General features: G+C 48.5%; 1 protein-coding gene across 1 annotated transcript in view; it reads left to right on the forward strand.

Moving 5' to 3' along the window:
* LOC149334876 (uncharacterized) overlaps positions 1-9,619 on the forward strand; it is a 122,246-nt gene extending 112,627 nt beyond the window's left edge. The window contains exons 2-5 of the mRNA XM_089553704.1: positions 2,158-2,380; positions 4,283-4,428; positions 5,974-6,109; positions 6,382-9,619. Of these exons, the coding sequence (XP_089409830.1) occupies positions 2,158-2,380; positions 4,283-4,428; positions 5,974-6,109; positions 6,382-6,625 (749 nt within the window). The 3' untranslated portion in view covers positions 6,626-9,619. The remainder of the gene's footprint in view (positions 1-2,157; positions 2,381-4,282; positions 4,429-5,973; positions 6,110-6,381) is intronic.
* The last annotated feature ends 2,073 nt before the right edge of the window (positions 9,620-11,692 follow it).

Consider the following 11,692-nt stretch of genomic DNA (forward strand, 5'->3'; position numbering starts at 1 on the left):
TCGGACTGGGGCCTCACTACCTGCCAGCTGCAATGAATGCATCCAGCATGACCGCTTGAAGAAACAAATCGCTATTAAGCCCCTTGCTGCCTTTGTGCTCGAACCGCCTTTGCATAAACTTTTGACACTGACGCTCTTCGAGATGTGCTTTAGGCCATCGGATTCACGAACGTCGAAGACAAGCAGAGAGCAGCTAACGAGTTTAGAGGTAGCTACTGAGATTGATTGATTGATTACAAACATCTTTATTTCTTCAGTATTCTCAGAACATGTGGGTGGGCCGCCTAGTCCGGTAGTCCACTGGCTGCTGCTGCTGCGCTGGCCCTCCCCACCAGCCAGTGCTGACGGTCAGGATCATCGCTGAGCAGAATAGCCTCCCACTGCTCCTCCGAGGGGTTGGGAATGGGGTCAACTAAGGGATTATATTGACATGCCCACACCATATGGTAGAGGTTAGCTACCACTCCACAATGTGGACACTGCGGAGAGTATAGTGTAGGGTACCACTGGTGTAATTTAGCTGGTGTTGGGTATGTGTTGGTTTGTAGTCTCCTAAGGGTGTTCTCTTCTAACTTATTGAGGGATTTTTGTGGTGGTGGGTACTCCTTTCTGGCTGTTCTGTATGGCGCAAGATTGTCAGCATACACTGCTAAACCTATTAGGTCGCGGCACCCTTCATGGTCATCAGGGGGAGACGCCCGGTATAGAAGAGCTCGGGCATGCCTGTGGGCGGCTTCGTTTCCTCCTGGTAGTTCCAGGTGACCGGGGAACCAGATGACCGAGACTTGGTTGGGTGGATGCTTAGTCAGCAATGACAGCCCTGACTTGTGAATTAATCCGTTATTGAAGTTGCGACAGGCGTTCTGGGAATCAGTGAGCACAACGGCGTTGGGGTTAGATGCTACAGCTAATGCAATAGCTGCCTCCTCTGCGTGAGTGGGGTTAGATGTTTTCACCGAGGTGCAGTTCACCATCGACCCTGAAGGCGTTGAGACTACAATAGTCATGACCCCATTCTTTGGTCCTGCTGCGTCCACGTAAAGGGTGTTAATTTGCTTGTCTTATTTCTTCTGCAAGGCTTCACCTCTTGCTTTCCTCCTCTCGATGTTATATGCGGGATGCATATTCCGCGGAATGCGGTGCACGTTTATGCGTCCTCTCACATCGCGTGGGACCTGTTCCCTTTGGTCAATTGTAAAGGGCTGATTAACATGGATTTTTTCGAGCAGTTCTCTGCCGGGTTTTGTAAGTGCGAGCCTATTCAGTTGTGAAAGCCATTGTGCTTCCCACATCTCTTTGAGGATATTATGTACTCCTAGAGTCATGAGCTTTGCCGTTGGCGTGGAGTTCGGTAGCCCCAGTGCCGTATTGTAGGCTTTCCTGATGAGTACCTCCAACTTTTCAATTTCCGACCTGGAGAGGTTAAGGAATGCCGTCCCGTACATTATCCGAGAGATCACGAAAGCTTGATCTAAGCGGATGGTGTCCCTTTTCTTGATGCCATGGTGTTTATTTCGGATACGATATATCATCCGGAGGATTTGCTCGGTGGATGTTGTAAGCTTCTTCATAGTGGTGGTGTTCTGTCGCCCCTGCGGGATATACTGCCCTAGGATGACAAATCGTGCCTGGTTCAATGGGGTCTGACATTACACTTTGCGGGCGGTACAGTACGCTGTTTGGCCTCGTGCATAACTTTCTCTGAGACGAGAATTCGCCTCAGTTTGGGCTTGATTTCACCGTGATTTCGGTAAGACCTTCGAGTGAGATTGTCGGGAGCGCCATCGAACTGCGCAGCAATATATGCTCTATTACAACGCTATTTATTTCCTTGATGAGTTCGATAGGCTTTTGCCTGCGCAGTTATATGTGGTGTTGTTGATGCCGCTGCTTACAACGACACAAGCGTCTGCAGTGCCTGTCTTCTCGTTCAGTCCCTATAGTTATGTTTGCCGGTTGAGGTGTCCACTTTAAAAAGTCACTTGCCAACTGGCTCGACCACGGTGTTTCTAACACCATGGGCTCGACCTTATGTTCTGCTTCCGCTGTTTGCTCAGCATAACGAAGTGTTCATTTTAGGGTAGCTCGTACTGTGTAGGCGTGAAGAGAGTATATAAGCACGGCTGCCTCCCGACTCCACCGGTGGTGTTATCGCAGGCGTCGCATTGCTGTGCTGCTGTCGGCGGGACCGGAGCGCCTGCTGGGCCGCCCCCACAGCTCGAGCGGCATCGGCGAGTGGGGAAAGCAACGTCACCGGTGACGTCAGCGGCTCGTGCCACAACGAGGAGGTGTCGGAGTGCGTGAGCAAGCTGGACCTGCTGTCGAGGAACAAAAGCCTCGCGTTCGCCACCACCGAGGCAGAGCTGAGTCGGATCTGCGAGTGAGCACTGCGCGCAGTCTCTCCCGAACAGTGTACGCCCAAGGGGAGCAGGTGTTTTAAGCAAGGCAGTCGACTATCGCCGTTTTCTCTTCGGGCTGCCGACCTCGGTTGGCTGAGCTGTTGCCACGCATCATGGGAAGTAGCGGGGCCAGTTGGTTCATTTTTCAACTTAAAACAGTGCGCAGGGACAGGACACGGTCTCGTGGTGGTCCCGGCTCGCTCTTCGGACCGGGACGAATTTTTCTTCGAAGCCTCTAAGAAAGCTGTGGGGCTGTTCCCTGTAGCCGCATGGTTGCGCACAGGTGGGATGTTAATGGGTAATCGCTGCTTTTCTTCCAGCAGCTGAATGCAGTTTGATTGCGCCGAGTTAGATGCTTGAAAAGATGCCTGAATTCGAACCTCGGTCGTTCATTAAAGATCTCTTTTAGGGAAGCCATGAAGGCGTAAGCTGTCCGGCGGTGACGTCTGTGTGAAACCTACACTTGCGATAGGGTGTTTAGAGAGATTTCTCTCTCTAAACTTTCCACCCGTGAACTGTCTCTCTCTCTCTCTCACCACTTTTAGGGAAGAAGAGGGAGACGCTAGAAAAGAATGGCCCAGCAAAAATAAAAACCACTAAGAAGAAAATGACTAGACAAGAGCAGGCCTACGTGCATAATATGCGGCCTCCCGAAGAACTATTTGTGAAAAATTGAAGCCCGTGGGAGCTATTTCTTTTCGCATAAATTTCTCGCGATGAACAAGCTGGATCACATAAGCCCCACCGGTGCGATGGCAGTGTTTGAAACAGCCGCCTGCGGGTGCAGTGATGCATCGCTTAACCGCTGCGCCACTGCATCGCTAGTGTTGCGCGGACTCGCTACGATACAAGAAAAAAGGGGTGGGGGATTGAATGTCATTTAAGACAGAGAAGCAAACTTATATCTTGTAGGCCTTTATAGCGGCCGTTAATTTTGCGGCTTACCGAGGCGTTTTTGCTGCGTTTTTCTCAACATTATTCTGCTACTGTGTCAGGAAAGGGTCATCATCATTATAAACCTGACTATGCCCACTGCAGAGCAAAGGCCTCTTCCAGGTCTTTCCAATTAACCCGGTCCTTCGCCAGTTGCGGCCACCGTATTCCCGCAAATTTCTTAATCTCATCCGCCCACCTAACTTTCTGCCGCCCCCTGCTACGCTTGCCTTCTCTTGGAATCCACTCCGTTACCCTTGAGGACCAGCGGTTATCTTTCCTTCGCATTACATGCCCTGCCCAAGCCCATTTCTTCCTCTTGATTTCGACTAGCATGTCATTAACCCGCGTTTGTTCTCTCACCCACTCCTCCCGCTTCCGACCTCTTAACGTTACACCTATCACTTTTCTTTCCATAGCTCGCTGCGTTGTTCTTAACTTAAGCTGAACCCTCTTTGTTAGCCTCCACGTTTCTGCCCCATAGGTCAGTACCGATAAGATACAGCTGTTGTGTACTTTTCTCTTGAGGGACATTGGTAAACTGCCATTCTTGTTCTGAGAGAACCTGCCATATGCGCTCCACCCCATTCTTATGTGAAGGAAACTGAGGGGAACGTCGGCGATGATGACTGATATTACTCTGTGGCACTAGTGCAAGTGGTTTGAAGCCCTAGTTCTAGACTAGAGGTCCTCAAGACGAGGTGAAGTAGTGATGGTTTTGCGAGGTGCGCTAGTCGCACATCGCAAACGATTCGTATTCTAAACATATTGGCGGAGTCACCTTCTGAGGCAAAAATTCGGCGATAAGTGGCAAATCCTTCAGAGTAGACTTTTAATCGGCTCCCAATGCCGCAGCCAAGTCCCTTCTTTCTTCCCGTTTCACGCGTGCTCACTCGATGAGCAAAGACTTGCTAATGACGTCGTCGCGATGTTGTCGTCTCCGCATGCAGCCACCTCACTGATGCCATGGAGTGCGTGAATGGCTTCACCAGGCGCTGCTTCAACGAGAGGCAGCGGGAGATCTACAGGCGACTCACCAGTGGTGCTGCGCAGCTCATCGAAGACTTCTGTCGGGAGGGGTCCCGCTTTAGGCTCAGTGAGTATAGTTTAAGCAGTCATTTGTGCCGCCGCGAAATGGCCGTCTTGCTCGGGAACAAGATAAATCACGCGCACCTGCGTCACGGAGCGCGGCTAAAAACGAGGCATCGACTAGTGTCAATGATACGAGGTGCTGGATAGATACACTGGCAGTGATGCCGGGCTGCTTGTGGGCGGAGCTAAGGGGGCGAGCGAGGGTCACATGATGGCGTCGCGACGCAGATATGAGCACTTGTGTTCGATGGCGCCCGAAAGGCAGCAGTGCGGATATATTGCGAGTGTAGATTGCAGAGCGGAAGTACAGCATGTGGCTAGTTAAACACATCGGCGCTGAAATGCTTACAGAAAGAGAGATACAGAGATGGGGGAAAGGCAGGGATGTTAACCAGAAAGGTTTCCGGTTGGCTACCCTGCACTGGGGAAGGGAATGAGGGGATTAAAGAGGGAAGAGAGAAGGAACGGGAAACAGACACAATCTGTCAATCAAGGCAGTCTCCCTCAAAAAACAAAAGAGTGCCTTGTAAGCCTTGATGGCAGTTGACTGTTGTGGCTACGGACCGAGGATCTTGGCCTCTGTGAAAGGGCGAGGATCAAGGCGGTCCAGACCACAACGGAGCTTAAGTCTTTGGTTCACAAAGACTGGGCACACACAAGAGATGGTTTGGTTTATGGGGTTTAACGTCCCAAAGCGACTAAGGCTATGAGAGACGCCGTAGTGGAGGGCTCCGGAAATTTCGACCACCTGTGGTTCTTTAACGTGCACTGAAATCGCACAGTACACGGGCCTCGAATTTCTCCTCCAAAGAAATTCAACCGCCGCGGCCGGGATCGAACCCGCGTCTTTCGGGACAGCAGCCGAGCACCATAGCCACTGAGCCACCGCGGCGGCTACACACAAGAGATGACTGCATTTCACAGGCCTGTGAAGAGACCATCAGACACACAAGAGATGACTGATGGTCTCTTCACAGGCCTGTGAAATGCTTAGAGATTGTAGATGATGTATTGCGTAACAGGCCCTTGTTACGTTCTAAGACACCTTAAAGCCTCCGCTGTCTCTCCCTTCCACCGAACTGCGCTGGTCTTGAGCTATCTTTTCAAATCAGTAGGAGGGTAACTATATTGAAGGCGAACGTATTAATGAACTAACAAATTTAATATGGACTGTGTCCCGCCAGGACAAGGGAGAAGGTATGTATTATCTTCGGTTGCAGGTGCATGACCTGTTCTTTCTCCTGGCCTCTATGCAAAGAGGAACAGCTTGGCCTCCGGCGCTAACTCTCAGAGAGTGGCGATGGTGATGGTTCTTTCGGGAGAATATCCAGTCTTCGTAGGCCTGGACTTGTTGGGTCTTGTGAGATAGGTAAATAAAATACAGTTAAAGGAAGCTTTGTTTTCTGAGATACCATCGCTGTGTATAACAATAAGTGCTCATCATGCAAAGTTCATCACGCGCGCCCTAAATACCAACCAGGATGTAACAGCCTGATATCGCTGGCGTGCAATCCGCAGCGAGCTGTTGTCTCTGCCTTTGTTTGCGCAGCATACCTGAAGCACTCCAAGTGCTACAAGGAGCTTCAGGATGACTACAACCACTGCGCCGCGGTCTACATGGCTCAACGCGCCGAGCTCCAGGGACAGGCTGTGAGCCCACAGGAGAAGATAAGGCTCTCTTGCTGGTATGCTTAAATTGGCCTCACCCCTTCAATCATAAATTATTATCTAGTCATGGAAACCTCTTTAGTGCTGCAATTTTTATGAAGAAGTTGTCAAGATTAAGGAGAAGGCAGGTAAGGTGTGCTCGAAAAACTGTTTCAACAAATTCCGCGCTTGCCTTGTGATATCATTAGGTGTCTTTGACCGCAAGACAAGCAGTCGTGCCATAGCGAAACTATAGGGTCGCTGTCGTAAAGGTCTCGGCGTAACGTCTATTGGCTCTTTTCTCGCGCAGCCAGATGGACGGCTACAAGCATTGCGCCAAGGGTGCCGTGCTCCGTCACTGCGACGTGGAGGCGGCCGAGCTCGCGGAGGACATCATCGTCAAGGCCGGCGGCTACCTCCTGTCCACCCACTGCGCAGGCTACCGCATCAACGAGCCCGCCTGCAGCCGCTGTTCTGCAGGGAGGGCTCTCTTTTGGCCGATGATCCTCGCGCTGCTGGCAGCTTGGATGCATCATCTGTCCACACGGCAGTAGCGCCGACCTTTGCACGGTCGGAGGCTCATGCAATCACGGAGCGCACGCTACAGCGGCTGTCACAGCATTTGGGCCGCACCTTCAAGACACGAGAGATAACAGGTGTCGGTGGTCACTGAAGTGTCTGCTTGGGGCCAACAGATCACGCAGCAAACGAGGAACACAAGAGAGAACACAAACTCTGGTGTCAGGCCCAGTGATGCCCTACCAGCCAGCACAGCTTGTGTCTACCGCAGTATTGTTTCTCAAATGTGCCGAACTATTCAGTGCTGGTAGCTTGAGGAGTGACCTTTTTTTTTTTTTTTTTTTGAGAAAGCACTAGGCCCGTTGTATTTCCATCCTTCACGGCACCACTTCAGAACAAGGAGCAATTGTCGAAGTAACGAAGCACTGAAGCTTTAATCGGCTGTTGGAGGCGCTGATGAATGCGCTGTCTCACTATTGCGGTAGCAGTGCTAGCCCCAGGAGATAAGGAACATCTGTTACCATACATTAGTCCGCGCAGACAGGTGCCAAATATTGGAACAGAAGTCCGAATAAGGAGCCGCAACGTAGTGCATATTAGCCGAGTTCCCATTTCACCGCGAACGTGCTCTTTAATGTGCTGTGCCCGGCCATGACAACAGGAACTTCATTTGGATATCGGAACTTTTCCCCGGCATTACACGACCAAATTTTGGATTTATGGATACCGGATATAGCAGAACTGTGTGCAGGCTGTGCACTGCCCGTCGGCAGCAAATTTTCAACGCCAGTCCCTAGGGTGACCATTCATGCAAAGTAAGATTGAAAGGTCAAATTCAAAAGCGCCCCAAGGGCAAGAACTTATCTCAACGGCCTTTTAATTTGTGCGAGCTGCCGGGAGACATTTGTAAAAGCCTTTGTTCGGCCACCGTACCGACAAAAGCCAACAGAACTCGATGACCGCACACGATTCACAGATTGCTTTCTTTGAACGTACGATCGTTGTCACAATGAACGGTAGCAGATGATGAAAGTCGCATGATTATTTCTCCAGGTCGATTATGTCTCAAATTCTGTGCCCTCGAAAAACGGCGGACAGCAGAATACGAATGTGATGAAACTCTACCTGAGACTGCGAAATTTAACAGAGAACGACGCTCTGCTCTCTGCTTTCTCGACAAAGAAGACAGGAAGAAGGAATTCCTATTGAATTTTCCAAGCTTAGTGTACAACGAAGTGGAAATGTTCCGCTCCTGCCAAGAGCAGGAAACGAATGTCCCAAGGCGTTTTTGTCACCTGGAAAACAGTGCTCCAAAGCTGACTGCATCATGATGTAATAGCGGGCTCTTCCTCAATGCAGAACGGAAGCCTTGGAGCTGGGAACATTTTTCTACGCGGAACCTGTGACGTGCTGGTGCAGTTGAGACCGTTCGCTTGGTTCCGAACCAAAACTCGAACGAACACTGTCGCCAGCGAACAATTTACACGAGCTGCTTCGTCACTTTACCGACTTTTATTCCATGATCATTATTGTCGTGCCTCACCACAGGTGGCGTAAAAAGTTGTGTACATGCACTGTTGTATATTCTTGTTGTTTTGGCACGTTGAGCATTCTGGTGATCACATACCAGCACAGTGCGCTAACACTAGCCTATGTATGCTTTGAAAGATGTTGCCCATCAACCATGGAACATGGAAGCGAGTTGCAACGTGGCATTGTTTATTACACGAAGTTAACAAGCGACAGCCGCTTTCGTTCCGACTGCTCACCGTGCAGTGTAGGCTAAGGGTGGAATTAGCTTAATTCCCAGAGGAGCAGCCGATGTTACGACTAATAGTGCCGTGTACTGCTGCATCGGAATGCATTTTTTCTAGTGCTTATGAAAGATCAACAAAAAGAGAGAAAACAAGGCGAACGCTAGCGTTTGCCATGTGTGCGTTCTCGCTTATCTCTTGTCCTGCATTAGCGCTAAGAAAAATGCATTCCGAGACTGGTGGCCAATTAGCCCAAATTAAAGCTTTAATCACCAACTGCAGCTTCTGATAGCGCACCTAGTCGTTCTAAAGAGTTATTTTTCAGTTAGTTTTCCTTGTGAGTATAAGGGCTTGTTCCTCTTTAAAATGCCTAGCAGTTTTCTGAATTTTCGCGTTTTAATAGTGGCTTATCTCGTGAGGCGCAAGCCCGTTACGGTGGATTCGTTTATTTGTTTCATTAGGTGTACCAGCCAGTACAAAGCATTGGCTCTGAGGAACGACAAACAAGAGGTACAATACGGCCCACTGTAGTTATGGCATTGGGGCGCCGAGAACGTGGTGGTGCATTCGATTCCGCGGCTGCAATGGCCTCATTTAGACGGAGGCGAAATGCAGAAAACTGTGGAACCGCTCATGCAATTAAGAGTAAATGCGATAACGTCACAGCGTCATCGCCGCGCGGTCGTTATGTGCAGCTTTTCCCGCCAAAATCTGGTCTAGTCCATGATTTTTCCGCCATCTTAAATTTCGGTTTCCTAAATTTCGGGAGTGGGTCAAGTTGGGTCTCATTTCGGAATTTTTGGGTGGTCCCAAATTTCAGGACTGGGCCAACCTAGGTCCCGTTTCAGAATCGATCTTGCATTGTGTTTGATCTGCCGTGGTCACGTGACCTGAAGATTTTCGACCAATCAGGGAAGGTCCTGACGTCCAGCGGAGGGGTTTTGGTGTGACAACAGCTATAATGCTATCGGATTAAAACAGCAGCATACTGAAATTTCGGCGCACGTCGAAGGAACCACGTGCTCAATATAAAAACCGGAGCTGCGCACTACGGCGTTCTAGAGAACCACGTGGGTAGTTCTTGCCAGAAAAAATATAATACGTTGAATACCCGTTGTGGAGAGCCTCGGCAACGGAATGTGTAAATGTTGTTTTTCACATTCCGCACCAACACAGCCCAGGTTTCGTTAGGCATTGGATCCTCTTCAATCAAGCGGAAAGACATCATTTTCATAAGAGAATATATGACCATGTACTTCTTTCGTGCTTGAAATAAATGTATGTTTTGTTTGTAATAGGCCTGGGTAGTCGATCAACATCAAAACCATCAAGCTCTAACCTCGGATAAAACTGATGGTTCTTGTGCTTGGTTGCGCCTTTTCTCTGGTCTTCTACTCACGGCAGCGTCCATGAGAGACCAGCTATTCTCTCTTAGCCGTGTGGTCTTGTTATTCATATATCTTCATTTTTCTTCCAAGTTCATAATCATCGGTTGGATAACCCACCCTCCTCTCTAAGAGGCCACATGCACAATGTGGTAACCAAACTAACTATCACAATGCTCATGGGAGAAGTATTACACGGCTGAAAAAGAGTTCCAATTTCTCACTCACAAGGCTAAGCGTCCTTTTCTACTCATCGATAGCACCAACCATCATAAAAAATAATCCAGAAAATTCTGGAGCACAGTTAACCCAAAACCCTCACAACTATTAGAACTGTACAATCCCCAGAACTAAACGATTCCAGGTAGTGCAAGAGCCGAAGACCTTAACCGTAGTTTCTGCTGTGTTTAAAGAACCTGACTATAGCTTAGCAGATTTTCCTCATCAAGATTACGAAAGCATGCCTGATATTACTTTTAATGGCACGATTATTGCGAAGTTATTAACTTATATCTACATCAGGCTTCGGTGCCACCAACATTAAAAAACTAAAACACACAAACGACATTATAAGTGTGACTGTTTCACATTTTTCGGCAATTATTGTCGCCAGGAGTGGTGCCGGAAGACTGGAATGTAGGCAAGTTTGTTACAGTTCGAAAACAATACCTTCCGGTTTTATGATCAAGTTATCATTCCATTTCTCTCACAAGTGTTTGTTCAAAACTAATGGAGCAACTGCTGCATTATCGCACAGTAAAGTTCCTAATGTATACAGCTATGAAATGGCATTTGTGTTTGTCACCTTTGGCCATTTCATAGCTCACAATGCCCGGCGCGTTCGCGGCAACTTGCACCGTCACGCTTGCAGACTGGCTCGTGCGGGCGCTGCAACCACCGCTGACATGTCGGGCTGCCGGAGAATTGAGGTTGTCGCGCCTTGCCAGCAGCTGATATCGTACACTCAAGCCACGATTGAGAGCAGCACAATCGTGGCGCGCGAATGAGCTAATCACGTGTTGTTTTTTTTTGTATTTCGCGGGCTTTCTTCGGAGCTCGGATAAAAAGATACATGTCTGGCTCTCTTTATCGCAAATAAATAGAATGTGGATTTTTGAAGGTGCTCTCCAACTTTGCTATTCACGTCTGCTGTCTAAAGTCAACATTTACTCGTTTAGAAAAATTATCTTAATTGCTAATTAATTTATTTCAAAACAAAAGTTACCTATGATGCGCAAGCCGGTTGGTAGATGTATGTAAGTGGTTTCCCTGTCCTACCTGAAATATTGTATATTTTAACCCTTGGCTAAAGTTAGCGTGGACACCCTGTATAAATTTCTTTCATCCTAATCTACATCGCTATCGCAAACAGAGCTCTCATGTGGCACTAAACTAGCTTTGTTAACTAACGATATAAGTTCTAATCGCGTTTGAAACACACCAGTAAACTGCATCTTCTTGGATCTTGAAAACTCTTTCGATAAAGTTCTTCATCAATTACTTCTACTAAAAATTTTAAGAGAAAGTTTTGGCAACAATTTGTAAACTCTAAAAATCCCTCGTAAGCTTGCTCTCCATTACTCTCCGGTGTCCCTCAAGGAACTGAACTCGGACCCTTGGTGCTTCTAATCTACATTATTGACCTCCCCAATAATGCCTCCACCGCTTTGGAGACACTCCGTAATCTGCCGCTCCATTAAAAACTCTTAGGCGGTCCTCGGTGGATCGTTTGAATGCGTTAGAATATCTGAGTTCACCATGACACCATACAAACTTGCCCAAGTTTCCATCCATCTGAAGTTGACACACTGAAGTTCGCTATATCCGAGGTGGCACACTTTGGTTCGTTATATCCGAGGTAACACACGAAAGTTCGTTTTATCGGCGGTTAAGACGAGAATGTTCGCTATAACCGAGGTCAACGCTCTAAAACTCGTTGTGCTTGAAGTGGCATAATAAGGTT

Source organism: Amblyomma mixtum, chromosome 7 (assembly GCF_055824585.1).
Source record: "Amblyomma mixtum isolate Tamu chromosome 7, ASM5582458v1, whole genome shotgun sequence".
Classification (NCBI taxonomy): Eukaryota; Metazoa; Arthropoda; class Arachnida; order Ixodida; family Ixodidae; genus Amblyomma; species Amblyomma mixtum.